This window comes from Macaca nemestrina, chromosome 16 (assembly GCF_043159975.1).
Source record: "Macaca nemestrina isolate mMacNem1 chromosome 16, mMacNem.hap1, whole genome shotgun sequence".
Lineage (NCBI taxonomy): Eukaryota > Metazoa > Chordata > Mammalia > Primates > Cercopithecidae > Macaca > Macaca nemestrina.
The window spans coordinates 40,633,969-40,649,787 of record NC_092140.1 but is presented as its reverse complement, the minus strand read 5'-3'; the positions used below and the strand labels follow the sequence as shown (position 1 = coordinate 40,649,787).

The 15,819-nt window shown below is 41.8% G+C and overlaps 1 protein-coding gene across 5 annotated transcripts in view; it reads left to right on the top strand.

Annotated features, from left to right (window-relative positions):
* LOC105481764 (progesterone immunomodulatory binding factor 1) overlaps positions 1-15,819 on the top strand; it is a 282,457-nt gene that overhangs the window by 228,026 nt on the left and 38,612 nt on the right. The window contains exon 18 of one of the 5 annotated variants that reach the window (XM_011741500.2): positions 12,812-13,076. The exons of the other annotated variants lie outside the window; for them this stretch is intronic. Within the exon in view, the coding sequence (XP_011739802.1) occupies positions 12,812-12,862 (51 nt within the window). The 3' untranslated portion in view covers positions 12,863-13,076. Of the gene's footprint in view, positions 1-12,811; positions 13,077-15,819 lie in introns of those variants that run through there. 5 annotated transcript variants of the gene reach the window in all.

Genomic DNA, 15,819 nt, shown 5'->3' with positions numbered 1-15,819 from the left:
TGCCACCATGCCCACTAATTTTTTTTTTTTTTTTTGTAGAGATGGGGTTTTACCATGTTGGCCAGGCTGGTCTCCAAACTCCTGACCTCAGATGATCCACCCACCTCAGCCTCCCAAACTGCTGGATTACAGATGTGAGCCACCACACCCTGCCTGGAAGGAAAATTAGTGTAGTCAATTCAAGAAGTGTTTACTGACTTGACTATATGCAAGAGCCTGTGATGATGATTAAGATAGCATCAGCATACAGGATCAAACTTATTAAACAATAACATAAGGCAAAATCAGTTAGCCTACTTTTTTTGTTTTGTTTTTGGGACAGGGTCTTGCTGTGTCACCCAGGCTGGAGTGCAGTGGCATGAACACGGCTAACTGCAGCCTCAACCTCCCAGGCTCAAGTGATCCTCCCAACTCAGCCTCCCAAATAGCTGAGACCACATGTGCACACCACCACACCAAGCTAAATTTTTTTATTTTTTGTAGAGACAGGATCTCACTGCATTGCTCAGGCTGGTCTTGAACTCCTGGGCTCAAGCAATCCTCCCATCATAGCTATAATCTCAAAGTGCTGGGATTATAGCCATGAGCCACTGCACCTGACCTGGGTATCCTACTTTAACGGAAATACAGATTGCTATGAAAATTCAAAGAAAGAATAGACACTGTGGTTTTGGAGGACTCTAGGTTGCCCTGTCAGAAAGGATTTGAGCTTGGCTTAAAAGAATGCATGGATTTTGACAAGTGAAGATCAGCATTATTTAGAAATTCCAAGAGCAAAGAAAATATTTTATTGGCCAGGCATGGTGGCTTACGCCTGTAATCCCAACACTTTGGGAGGCGGAGGTGGGCTGCTCACCTGAGGTCAGGAGTTCAAGACCATCCTGGCCAACGTGGTGAAACCCCATCTCTACTAAAAATACAAAAATTAGCCAGGTGTGGTGGCAGGCACGCGTAATCCCAGCTACTCAGGAGGCTGAGACAGGTGAATCGCTTGAACCCAGGAGGCGGAGGTTGCAGTGAGCTGATATTGTGCCACTGCACTCCAGCCTGGGTGACAGAATGAGATTCTGTCTCAAAAAAAAAAAAAAAGAAAAAGAAAAGAAAATATGGTCTTCACAAAATATTTTCTAACTTGTGCTCCTTTTTAGTTGTTGAAGAATAGGATGTCTAATACGTCTTTTCTATATCTAGACTTTATTCCTTTCTGACTATATTCTTACGTCTGACTTTAGCCAATTCACTATCTATTCATCCTTTCCCTTAGTACAAAGGGAAATAAAAGTAGATAGGTTATACCTAGTCACATTAATAGAGACAGAAAGTAGAATGGTGGTTGCCAGGAGCTAGGGGGTATGGGAATTTATTGTTTAACAAGTAGAGAGTTTCAGTCAAGCAAGATGAAAAGAGTTCTATGGATGGATAGTAGTGATCGTTGCATCATAATGTGAATGTATGTAATACCACTGATCTGTACATTTAAAAATCGTTGGCTGGGCATGGTGGCTCACACCTGTAATCCCAGCACTTTGGGAGGCCGAGGTGGGTGGATCAGGAGTTCGAGACCAGCCTGACCAACATGGAGAAACCCCGTCTCTACTAAAAGTACAAAAATTAGCCAGGCATGGTAGCGCATGCCTGTAATCCCAGCTACTCGGGAGGCTGAGGCAGGAGAATCGCTTGAACCCAGGAGGGGGAGGTTGCAATGAGCCGATACCGCACCACTGCACTCCAACCTGGGCAACAAGAGTGAAACTCCATCTCAAAGAAAAATAAAAATAAATAAAAATAGTTAAAGTAATAAATGTTATGTTGTATGTATTTTACCAGAATCTTCTTTTTAAAAACGTTTTAAAGCCTGGGCAAAAACTTTTGTGAGACCCTGCCTCTACAAAAAAAAAAAAAAATGTTTTTTAAATTAGCCAGGCATGGTGGTATGTGCCTGTGGTGCTAAGCTACTTGGGAGTCTGAGGCAGGAGGATCACATGAGCCCAGTGAGCCATGTTCACGCCACTGCCCTCAGGCCTGGGTGACAGAGCAAGACCCTGTCTCAAAATAAAATATATAAAATGATGAAATATAATATAAAATAAAAAATAAACTGAAAATTTTAATTTAATTTAAAAGTAAGTAGATAGGTTATAAAAATAGTTTTTCTCATTTGTTCATGAGGGAAAGTTTATAATTTTATCAAAATGGAATGTAGCAGTTATTTATAAGATAGTAATATAATGAGTATAATTGGTTGTATTTAGACAAGTGACAAGGATGCCACACTAGGGTAGCGTCATCACAGAGTCATGTCCTAACACTGTGCCTCCCAACATTTCTTTTTTTTTTTTTTTTTTTTTTTTTTTTTTTTTTTTTTTTTTTTGAGACGGAGTCTCACGCTGTTGCCCAGGCTGGAGTGCAGTGGCGCGATCTCGGCTCACTGCAAGCTCCGCCTCCCGGGTTCCCGCCATTCTCCTGCCTCAGCCTCCTGAGTAGCTGGGACTACAGGCGCCCGCCACCGCGCCCGGCTAATTTTTTGTATTTTTAGTAGAGACGGGGTTTCACTGTGGTCTCGATCTCCTGACCTTGTGATCCGCCCGCCTCGGCCTCCCAAAGTGCTGGGATTACAGGCTTGAGCCACTGCGCCCGGCCGCCTCCCAACATTTCTTATAACACATGTGGAAAATTAGAATAGAATATTTATATGACACAACAGGATAGCTGAACTTTGCTGGTAGACTGAAGGGACTCCAGCCACCCCAGACACTGAGGGCTGAGAAGATCAGAAGCGCCGCATACCTGTAACACTTCTGTGTCATAGTTGTGTTTGGAAGCTCTGGTCTCACTGTTTTTTTCTTTTGAGATGGAGTCTTGCTCTGTCCCCCAGGCTGGAGTGCAGTGGTACAAACTCAGCTCACTACAACCTCCACCTCCTGGGTTCAAGCTATTCTCCCACCTCGGCCTCCTGAGTAGCTGGGATTACAGGGACACGCCACCATGCCCAGCTAATTTTTGTATATTTAATGAAGGCGAGGTTTCACCATATTGGCCATGCTGGTCTCAAACTCCTGACCTCAAGTGATCTGCCCACCTAGGCCTCCCAAAGTGCTGGGATTACAGGAATGAGCCATTGGGCCTGGCCTGGTCTCACTCTTTTATGTTTAATGTAGACTCATCTCACCAAAGTATGACCAGACCTCAAAATATCTAGCTGTTTACATGTACATTTTTAAATATTCATTTTTTAATTTCTAGTGTCAGGAACACTAATTGTAACCTCTTCCTGATGTTATTTAATTTAGCTGGTAAGCTAAACTAAAAGTCAGGAATTTTTTGGTGAACATGGAATGAAGCTGACTGATCTCAGACAGCTTCACATCTTGTTAGTGGTAAAGCCACATCAACTGTCTTAAACTCACTTAAGTTGGGCCCTGCCTGTGAGGACTTCTCAATATTTATTTATTTGATTTCCAGTTTAGAACTTTTTTGGAAAACGAATTATATCTACCAGACATAGACTTTTTTTCCTTAGAGAAGTAGTACTGGTTAAACACTAATAGATTGTTAATTGCTAGCTCTTTTTTTATATTACAGGAGTTATTCACCAGGCTTATTATGTCTGCATTTGTCAGTCATCATTGTTTCTAATTTTAACAAACTTTCTCAATGGGTTATAATGCCCATGTTATATATTAATGTTTTAACTGGCTAATTCTGGATGACACAGCAGTATCTATCTTATCAGTTATTTGTTTCCAAAATCACCTTGTAACATAGTAAATTACTTCTGGTAAGTTTCCAGTTAGTCTTGTCATTTGTTTCTACAATGGCTTTGTGCTCTCTTTCCTAAATCTGGAATATAGTATACTTTAGGCCCTGTTAATACTTTACTAACAATTTAAGGTTTTTATTAATGTGTATGCATATATATGTGTGTGTATATATATTTTATGTGTATGTAAAATATATATGCATATATATTTATATACATATCTATAAAGCACTTCATATTATGAAGCCTATAAGCCTTATATTTAAAATAAGGACCCTACTCAGTTAAATGGTTAATCCCATTAATACCTGAAGCAGAATGTAAAATTTTGTCATATAAAGCACCATCTTATGGATATAAAGGGAAGTATCTTTAATAAAATAGAAAAAAGAACCACTACTGATCAAACAGCTAAAAGAATGGAATTATCAAAATAAAAAGCAGTTAATTTTTTTTTTTTTTTTTTTTGAGATGGAGTCTCACTCTGTCACCCAGGCTAGAGTGCAGTGGCACAATCTTGGCTCACTGCAACCTTCACCTCCTGGGTTCAAGCACTTCTCCAAAAATCAATTAACTATACATCTGAATTATTTTGCTGTGCCCATTTTAACAATCAGTTACCACGAGCCAGCAAACTCTATTGTATATTCTTTGTTTGCTTGTTTTTTTTGTTTACCTTTTTTAAAAAATGTCAAAACTAGGCCAGGCACAGTGGCTCACACCTGTAACCCCAGCACTTTGGGAGGCCAAGGCGGGCAGATCACCTGAGGTCAGGAGTTCAAGACCAGCCTGACCAACATGGAGAAATCTCGTCTCTACTAAAAATACAAAATTAGCCAGGCGTGGTGGCGCATGCCTGTAATCCCAGCTACTCGGGAGGCTGAGGCAGGAGAATCGCTTGAACCCAGGAGGCGGAGGTTGCAGTGAGCCAAGATTGCACAATTGCGCTCTGGGTGACAAGAACAAAACCACATCTCAAAAAAAAAAAAAAAAAAGTCAAAACCATTCTTAGCATGCAGCCCGTACAAAAACAGACCATGGACCATAGTTTACTGGTCCATGATGTATCTCAGGAGTTGATAAAAAGCTTAGAAACTTCTAGTGTCTGGAACTTAGGGCTATCACTAATGGCTAGCACATTACTGACTAAAATATCTGGAAATGAAGATTATACATTTTATGAAAGTCAGAAAGAAACTTTTCAGAAGCAGTGTTATCTACTTGGAATCTGTTCAAATTTTGGTAGTGAGACTTACATGCTAATGTAGTTGAGAAATCACTGTGACATATTCTATGCTAATGTAATTAACAGAGAACCTGAATTTCAGACAATAATATAACTGAAGGAAAAAGTTCACTAATCGAAGGATTGAAAATATCTTTGAATGATATAAGTAAATTTGAGTTCATACAGCAAAATATGCTGTTTCCATGCCTTACTGGTTAATTACCATTTCCACTCAAAAATCAGGCTGTTGCTTAGAATCATAAGTACTACCCCTGATGCTTGTCAAGGGTGATGTTGCCTGATTAGTTGGAAACATATTATTGCATTACTGTAGTAGAATTTTCTTTTGTCTTGCATACTAGAAAGGCTTGAATTGACTCACATGAAACCTTATGTCCAGACTTAAATAGATCCAAAAGGCTTTTGTCATAGCAGAACCAAACATTCATTCATTCATTGAAAAATGTTTATTGAGCACTTACTTTGTGCCAAGTACTATTCCAAAAAGTAGAGATATAAACAATTCCTGCCTCTGTGGACCTTACATTTGTGGATAGAGATAGACTATAAACCAACAAACAAAAAAATAAATAAATTGAGTAAGATGTGAAAACATGACAAATGCTATGGAAAAAAATATATGAGGTAACTAAGAAGTCCTCGATTTGCCCACTTTGCAAAATTAATAAATGGCTAGAACCTGTGCTTTAACCACTGTACTATATGGTGCTCAAACCACAAAAATCAAAGGAGGCATGACATCGAACACCTACGGCTGGCGAGACACTCCTGCATGCTGAAGATACAACATGAGATAAGATAAATGGTATAAACTAAGAGCGTAAGAGTCAGCATCTTTAGGAATTGTGTCCCACTGCTAGTTCAGCAGCTTTAGCAAATTGTTCAGTCTCTCACATACAGGCCTGGAGATAACTATTTCAGGACAAGTATGTGGCCCTATGAAGTCATCAGGAACCTAGGTTCCCTCTTCCTTTCTCTTGAACCATCCTTAGAGTGTGGCATCTGTTCTTAGAATCACAGTATGGTTGCTCTGGCCACAGCCATCATGTCTGCATTTTAAGCAGGAAATGAGAAAACGGGAGGAAAATAGTCTCTCTTTCCAAAGGAGTTTTTCTGTAAGTCCTACCAGACGTCTTCAACTTATATGCCATTGGCCAAAACTTAGTCATGTGGCCACACCTAGCAGCAAGGAAGGCTGATAAATTTTTTTTTTTTTTTTTTTTTTTTTTTTTGAGACGGAGTCTTGCTCTGTCGCCCAGGCTGGAGTGCAGTGGCCGGATCTCAGCTCACTGCAAGCTCTGCCTCCCGGGTTTACGCCATTCTCCTGCCTCGGCCTCCCGAGTAGCTGGGACTACAGGCGCCCGCCACCTCGCCCGGCTAGTTTTTTTGTATTTTTTAGTAGAGACGGGGTTTCACCGTGTTCGCCAGGGTGGTCTCGATCTCCTGACCTCGTGATCCGCCCGCCTCGGCCTCCCAAAGTGCTGGGATTACAGGCTTGAGCCACCGCGCCCGGCCGATAAATGTTTTATACAGGATGAATCTGTTGCTTTACTGATAAAATCAGAGTTCTGTTATTAAGAAGGGGGAAATAGATACAGGCTAGACAGCCAGCAACCTCTGCACTTGAGCTCAGCCAAAAGGCCGAGACGTGATCCCAGCAGCCTCTGTAACAGGATTTGATTCATTTTTATATTCCCAGAACCTAACACAAGGACTGGCACAGAGTAGTTGGTCAAATAAATGCTATTAAACTAATCTCAAGTACAAACAATTTAGTTCATGTTGGAGAGTGTCAAGAAACAGGATTAGATACGTAAGTATGGGCCAGATCCTAAAGGGGCCGGTCTTCTAAGTGAAATGTGGTTAGAACATGACAGTGAAGGTAAAGTTCACCCAAAATAACCTGGGAATAAGGAACATATCTTAGTCCTAGGGGAACAGACTTTGAAATTAAAATGGTTGTGATAAAACATCTGAAAAGTTACCCTATGAAGTAGCAAGGCAGTTAATCCCCAAGACACAAGGTACACTTGACTGTGGCAAATCTGTCTCATTAACACATCTAGGGAGAAAACATATTAGGGGTGGGAGTAATGGTCTCCAATGTAACAGACACACATAAAAGGAGAGTAAGGAAGAACTATCTGCCATTGAAATTCTTATACTGCCCTTTCTGAGTATTAAGATTCTTTTTTAATGCCAAAGTTTTTATTTACCTTCTCCCTGTAAACACAGAGTAGTAGTAAAAATTTTAGTATCAGCTGATTGAGGAAATGCGAATGTACAAAGCAATTCTGCACCCTTTGGTGTCATCCTGAGGATCTGTAGCTTAGTCTATAGCAGTTGCTTTCACTTTTTTTGTCCAGGAGTCACAGTTAAGAAAACCATTTACATTATGACCTAGTGATGATCACACAGTTTCTCAAAACAGAACTTACCCCCACTGTGGCCAATACTCAGATATTTTCTGTGCTGGTTTTTTTTGTTTGTTTGTTTTCTCAATTCTGGTCTTTTACCTACTAGAGTTCATTACCCGTGGGTTGGGACCTGCAATTTAAAGAACAATGGCAGCCGGGTGCAGTGGCTTACGCCTGTAATCCCAGCACTTTGGAAGACCGAGGCAGGCGAATCACCTGAGGTCAGGAGTTCCAGACCAGCCTGGCCAACATGGTGAAACCCTGTCTCTACTAAAAATACAAAAATTAGCCGGGTGTGGTGGTGCATGCCTATAATCCCAGCTACTCAGGAGGCTGAGGCAGAATTGCTTGAACCCAGGAGGCAGAGGTTGCAGTGAGCCGAGATTAACTGCACTCCAGCCTGGGCAACAGAGTGAGACTTCGTCTCAAAATAAATAAACAAAATAAAGAACAACGGCATACATGTCCTTCTATGACCAAGAATAGTGAGAGCCCTAGACTTTTAGCTGGCTCACCTTTCCCAGTCACCCAAATCTATCTGATCGTTTAAGAATCATGCAGTTCCCTAGTTTTACTCTGACTTTTCCTTATCTTAACAACAAATAAAAAGCTGAGCCAGAAAATCACCTTTTCTTTTCTTTTTTTTTTTTTTTTTTTATTTGAGACAAGAGTTTTTCACTCTTGTTGCCCAGGCTGGAGTGCAGTGGCATGATCTCGGCTCACTGCAACTTCCACCTCCCGGGTTCAAGCAATTCTCCTGCCTCAGCCTCCCAAGTAGCTGGGATTACAGGTGCCTGCCACCACACCCGGCTAATTTTTGTATTCTTAGTAGAGAAGGGGTTTCGCCATGTTGGCCAAGCTGTTCTCAAACTCCTGACCTCAGGTGATCCCCCCGTCTTGGCCTCCCAAAGTGCTGGGATTACAGGCATGAGTCACCGCACCCAGCCAACTTTTCTTAAATACCTAATAGAAGTGAGGTCACAGGGCAAACTGCTGCCCCCAAAAGTGGACAGGTAGGCCAATACAGACAATGATGATGTATTAGAGCAAAAACTTCCATGATGGGAACCAGTGCTGGGGTAGGAAAACCTGAATGTAACTGCTGGAAGTTAGGTATGGACACGTCTGAAAGTTAAAAACTCCAGTCATAGAAGTAATCCCCACACTCTTGTGAGTTTTAACTTTGGAAGCTTGACCTAGTTCTTACAGTAAATATTGGGAGAAAATCCCCTTCCATTTCCAGCAGTGGGAGGGAAAAGAGGACATTTTGAAAGATGTTAGAGAACTCAGTTCTCAATTCTCAACAAGGTCTCCCCTCAGGAGAAACTGTTTAACTAGAAGCTACCCTGCTGGGGCTTTATCAAAGCCTAACTGACCTGAGAAAAACACAATACCCAATCCAGCCCGCCTAGCCATCATGGCCCACCTAAGAAGGCAAAAAACTGAGAAGCATGTGTGAAGTTCACATTCCAGAGGCACACTGTCACTGAAAGACTGAGACCTAATCATAGGACCATAGGATGCCTTCCCTACCCCCACGCCTTACCACCACATTACCAAAGGCCCATTTATAGCAGTTTGTTTTACCCAGTACAGTATGTCCAATTATCAGGAAAAACTTAACCAGGTAGACTAAAAGCTAAAAAAAAACAGTTTGAAGAGACAGTGCAAGCATCAGAACCAGAGTCAACTGTGCCATAAATGTTGGAATTACCAGACAGAGAACCTAAAACAACTATGATTAGAATGCCAAGGGCTGCAATAGATAAAGTAGACAACATGCAAGAACAGATGGGCACTGTGAGCAGAAAGATGAAAATCCTAAGAAAGAACCCCACAAAAGGAGAAATACTAGAGATCAAAACCGCTATAACAGAAATGACAAATGCTGGCCGGGCATGGTGGCTCACACCTGTAATCCCAATACTTTGGGAGGCCAAGGCGGGCAGATCATCTGAGATCAGGAGGTCGAGACTAGCCTGACCAACATAGTGAAACCCCATCTCTACTAAAAATACAAAAATTAGCCAGGTGTGATGGAGGGCACCTGTAATTCTAGCTAATCGGGAGCCTGAGGCAGGAAAATTGCTTGAACCTGGGAGACTGAGGTTTCAGTGAGTCGAGATCACACCACTGCATTCCAGCCTGGACAACAGAGTGAGACTCCATCTCAAAAACACAAATAAATGACAAATGCCTTTGATAATCTGATTAGTACAGTGGACATAGCTGAGGAAGGAATCTCTAACCTTGAGAATATTTCAGGCCAGGCACAGTGGTTCATGCCTGTAATCCCAGCACTTTGGAAGGGTGAGAGAATCACTTGAACCCAGGAGTTCAAGTTCCAGACCAACCTTCGCAACATAAGAGACCCTGTCTACACACACACACACACACACACACACACACACACAGAGCCAGGTGCTGTGGTGCACACCTGTGGTCCTAGCTACTCAGAGAGGTGAAGTGGGAGGATCGCTTGAGCCCAGAAGGTCAAGGCTGCAGTGAGCCATGATCATGCCACTGCACTCTAGGCTGGGCAACAGAGCAGGACCCTGTGTCCACCAAAAAAAATAATAATAATAATAATAAGGGTATTTTAACAGAAACCTCTAAAAAAGAGAATATCCAAGGACTAAAGGATGACTACAAAAGCTATAGCATATATTTAATGAGAATATTAGAAGGAGAAGGAAGAAAGAAAGGAAGAGATATTTGAAACAATAATGACAGAATTCCCCCCAAGCTAATGTCAGACACCAAACCACAGACCCAGAGAACTCTGAGAACATCAAGAAAGATAAATGCAAAAAGAAAAAAAAAACTACACTTAGGCATATCATTTGCATATCATTTTCAAACTACAGAACATTGAGATAAAGACAAAATCCTAGCCTGGGCAACATGGCGAAACCCCAATCTCTATAAAAAATATAAAAATTGCCGGGCGCGGTGGCTCACGCCTATAATCCTAGCACTTTGGGAGGCCGAGGCGGGTGGATCACAAGGTCAGGAGTTCGAGACCAGCATGGCCAACATGGTGAAACCCCGTCTCCACTAAAAATACAAAAATTAGCTGGGTGTGGTAGCGCATGCCTGTAATCCCAGCTAATCCGGAGGCTGAGGCAGGAGAACTGCTTGTCCTGGGACCCGGGAAGCAGAGGTTGCAGTAAGCCAAGACCACGCCATTGCACTCCAGCCTGGGCAACAAGAATGAAACTCTGTCTCAAAAAAAAAAAATACATTTTATATATATATGTATTAGCTGAGAGTAATGGTATGCACCCATATTCCCAGGTACTCAGGAGGGTGAGGCGGGACGATCACTTGAGCCCAGGAGGTTGAGGCTATAGTTAGCCATGATCACACCACACCAGCCTGGGTGACAGAGCGAGAGCCTATCTCAAAAAGAAGAAAAAAAATCCTGAAAGAATCCGGAGGAAAATAACACCTTACCTATAGAGAAGCAAAGATAAGGATTACAGCTGACTTCTCAGAAACAATGCAAGCAAGAAAAGAGTGGAGTGAAACATTTAAAGTTATGAAAGAACAAAACCACCAACCTAAAATTCTGTACCCTGAAAAATTATTCTTTTCAGAAGTGAAAGAAAAATAGACTTTCCCAGAGAAACAAAAATTGGAGGAATTTAATCCATAACTTTTCAAAACAGAAAGCATTAGGTCCAGATGGGTTCACTGTTGAATCCCTCCCCTCCCCTCCCCTCCCACTTTTTCCTCCTTAGTAGCTGGGACTACAGGCACATGCCACCATGCCCAGCTAAAATTGCACCTATTCTCTACAATCTCTTTCATTGGATAGAAGCAGAGAGAATACTTCCCAGCTCATTTTGCAAGGCCAGCATTGCCCTAATTGCAAAATCAAACAAAGATATTAGAGGAAAACAAAACTACAGACCAGTATCTCTCATGAATGTAGATACAAAAATCTATGAGGATTTCAAGGGCAGTGAAAATATTACGTGATACTATATATTATACTATAATGGTGGATGCCTGTCTATAGACATTTGTCCAAACCCATAAAATGCATAGTACCAAGAGTGAACCCAAATGCAAACTGTGGACCTTGGGTGATAATGACATGTCAGTATAGGCTCATCAGTTGTAACAAATGTACCATTGGGCTAAGGGATATTAATAATGGAGGAGGCTGTGCGTGTGTGGAGCCAGAGGGTATGTGGGATATCTCTGTACCTTCCTCTCAATTGTTTTTTGAGACAGTCTTGCTCTATTGCCCAGGCTTGAGTGTAGTGGCATGATCACAGCTCACTTCAGCCTTGACCTCCTGGGCTCAAGTGATCTCCTTTCCCACCCCCCCCCGCCCCCCGACATAATGTCTTGCTCTGTCACCTAGACTGGAGTGCAGTGGCACAATCTCAGCTCACTGCAACCTCCACCTCCCAGCTTCAATTATCCTGTCTCAGGCTCCTGAGTAGCTGGGATTATAGGTGTGCATTACCATGCCTGGCTAATTTTTTGTATTTTTAGTAGAGATAGGGTTTCACCATGTCGGCCAGGCTGGTCTCAAACTCCTGACCTCAAGTGATCCACCTTCCTTGGCCTCCCAAAGTGCTGGTATTACAGGCATGAGCCACCGTACCCATCGTCAAGTGATCTCACCTCCACTTCCCGTGTTAACTGAGACTACAGGTGCATGCCACCATGCCTGGCTAATTTGTTTTTTCTTTTCTTGGAGATGGGGTCCCACTATGTTGCCCAGGCTAGTCTCGAACTCCTGGGCCTAAGCAGTCCTCTCACCTCAGCCTCCCAAAGTCCTGGGATTATAAGCATGAGCTACCGTGCCCAGCCAAAATACAGTGAAGTTCTGAATGTTTTATTCTGTAATTCACCTCCCCTACTTTTTTCTTTCTATTCTGTACAGCCTGTCTCCTTTTAGGCTGAAATGATTGAGCAATAAACGCAAGAAATAATCTGGTAAATACTTAGAAATTCCTAAGATCCAAAACACAATAATTTGGATATAGTAATTATTTAATAAATATCTATTGAGTGAATGAATATTATCTATAAATGAGACAACTAAAAAGAAGTCATGTCATTGATTTTTTATAATTCTCTTTGAAAATAAAATCAATTTGTAAAATAATTACATACCCAGAAAATTTTAAGTATAGGCTTTGAGCAAGAAAACACAGATGTATGTTTTTTCTACCACATACCTACCAGGTGGGAGATTATTTACAGCAAAAGACAAAGTCTTTGCCCTTAAGTATCCTTTCTGAATTAAGAAAAGCAATTTTTTAGTAGAGTTTACATATAAAAAACCTCAATGTATCTAGTTCTCTGAATTGCCTCTCTTGTCCTCCTTGTAAGCATTTTATTGGATTTTTTTTTTTTAAACAGACTAAAAAAGAAGCACCTGAGTGGTCTAAGAAACAAAAGATGAAGACCTAGTGTTGTGGATGGGAAGCACCTGTAGACCGTTATTTACTCCTGAAGTTCTTTTTCTGATGGAAAACAAAATTCATCTTAATCATGTACTCAGCATTTTTTAAATAACAATGTTTATTTGAACTAGTGTTAAATTAACAAATTTAGTATAATCAAAATGTATAAAGAACAAATAATATACTTTATATTTGTTTTTTTCTATTTTATAAAATAAATATATATGCTATGGTTTAAATTTTGGAGCTTTTTTAAATGTTCAGTGCATTTTAAGTGTGTGGCTTATAAATATTTTGGTGAGGGCCGGGCGCGGTGGCTCAGGCCTGTAATCCCAGCACTTTGGGAGGCCGAGACGGGCGGATCACGAGGTCAGGAGATCGAGACCATCCTGGCTAACACCGTGAAACCCCGTCTCTACTAAAAATACAAAAAACTAGCCGGGCGAGGTGGCGGGCGCCTGTAGTCCCAGCTACTCCGGAGGCTGAGGCAGGAGAATGGCGTAAAACCGGGAGGCGGAGCTTGCAGTGAGCTGAGATCCGGCCACTGCACTCCAGCCCGGGCTACAGAGCAAGACTCCGTCTCAAAAAAAAAAAAAAAAAAAATATTTTGGTGAGTGTTTTTCTATACTACATAAATTCTGAGTTTAAATGTCATACACAAATACCAAGGCACTTTGCATTTTTAAAAATTAAGAATCATTTGTGAAGTCTACTACAAGGTACTTCAAATGCCCAGTAATGGTGGTCAGATAACAGATTGTTGACTCTTTTTTGAAGTTCTGTTTTTTTTCTTATATTTTATACTACTATTAGCCAATAAAATCTGGCAGAAAGTCTGTTATTCCATTGGTAAAGTGAAAGTTTGGTGGAAAGTCTGTTGCTACATCAGTCGTAACAGATGCAGTATGGATCAGATTTCCAGTCAGTGAGAAAAAAGAAAATCAATAGGATTTTCTTTTGTCATAAAATATGCTCCATTTTTCATTGAAGCTGTATACTTTAAAAGAAAGGAAGGAGGCAAGAGAGAAAAAAAGGAAAGAAATATGTATATACACACATACATATATATGCATGTCCAGGTTTTTCAACCACAATTGACATTTTTTTGTTTTTTGAGATGAAGTCTCGCTCTGTCGCCAGGCTGGAGTGCAGTGGCGTAATCTCAGCTCACTGCAGCCTCCACCTTCCAGGTTCAAGCAATTCTCCTGTCTCAGCCTCCTGAGTAGCTGGGATTACAGGCACCCGCTACCATGCTCGGCTGATTTTTGTATTTTTAGTAGAGACAGGGTTTCACCATGTTGGCCAGGCTGGTCTGGAACTCCTGACCTCCAGTGATCCACCTGCCTCAGCCTCCCAAAGTGCTGGGATTATAGGCATGAGCCACCACACCCTGTCCACTATTGACATTTTGGGCTGGATAATTCTTTCTTAAGGGTGCACATAGGGTAAATCCTATGCATGTTATAATATATACCAGCATCCCTGACCTTCAGCACTAGCTGCCAGTAACATCCCCACCACAACGCTATTTTTTTGCTTTTTGGTTTTTTTTCTTTTAGAGACAGGGTCTCCCTATGTTGCCCAGGCTGGTCTTGAACTCATGGGCTCAAGCAGTCCTCCCTCCTCGGCCTCTCAAAGCACTGGGATGACAGGCGTGAGCCACGTCACCTGGTCCCACCCCCAGTTTTGACAAGCCAAAAATGTCCTGGATGGAGACTAGGGTTCCTTCCAGCTCTTGGCCATTGTGAATTATCTTACTTTTTAACCCTTACCTCATCTTCTCCTGGTCATGGATTTTCTATTTATCTGTTTATCTATTTATCTATCTATCTAGAAACAGGGTCTTACACTGTCACCCAGGCTGGAGTGCAGTGGCATGATCATAGCTCAATATAGCCTCAAACTCCTGGGCAAAATGGATCCTCCCACCTTAGCCTCCCAAACAGCTGGAACTACAGGTGCATACCACCACACCTGGCTAGTTTTTTAAAAACTTTATTTTAGAGACAGGGGTCTCAGTGTGTTGCTCAGGCTGGGCTCAAGTGATTTTACTACCTCAGCTACCCAGTAGCTGAGATTACAGGTGTGAGTCACCACACCTAGCTCTTACTTAAAAATAAAAAAATTAAGCATAACATTCTTATTTTTTTCTTGATAAATGTTTTATGAAATGTTGCCCAAATACAAGCATAATAATAGCTACCATTATCAAGCTCATTCTATCAGTCAGTTGCTGTGTTACATGTTTTCTACTCTTTATTTAATCTTCACAGTAACTCTGCCAAGTAAGCATTATCTTCATTTTTATTTTTTTTTTTTTTTTTTTGAGACGGAGTCTCGCTCTGTCACCCAGGCTGGAGTGCAGTGGCCGGATCTCAGCTCACTGCAAGCTCTGCCTCCCAGGTTTACGCCATTCTCCTGCCTCAGCCTCCCGAGTAGCTGGGACTACAGGAGCCTGCCACCTCGCCCGGCTAGTTTTTTTGTATTTTTTAGTAGAGACGGGGTTTCACCGTGTTAGTCAGGATGGTCTCGATCTCCTGACCTCGTGATCCGCCCGCCTCGGCCTCCCAAAGTGCTGGGATTACAGGCTTGAGCCACCACGCCCGGCATTATCTTCATTTTTAAAATGAGAAAAACCAAGACTCAGTAAGGGTAACTAAATGGCCCAAGATCAGACACATGATAAATAGAAGTGGATTTGAACCAAGTCCATCTGATTACAATGGCTACGCCCTTTCCAGTACACGACGCTGCTTCTCATTGCTTGCTGCTTATGCCTGGCTCCCACGCTCACTTCAATAGCAAGAAGCGCGGGGGAAATCTTTATTTTATTTTATTTTATTTTTTTGAGACAGTGTCTCGCTCTGTCGCCCAGGCTGGAGTGCAGTGGTGTGATCTCGGCTCACTGCAAGCTCTACCACCCGGGTTTACACCATTCTCCTGCCTCGGCTTCCCAAGTAGCTG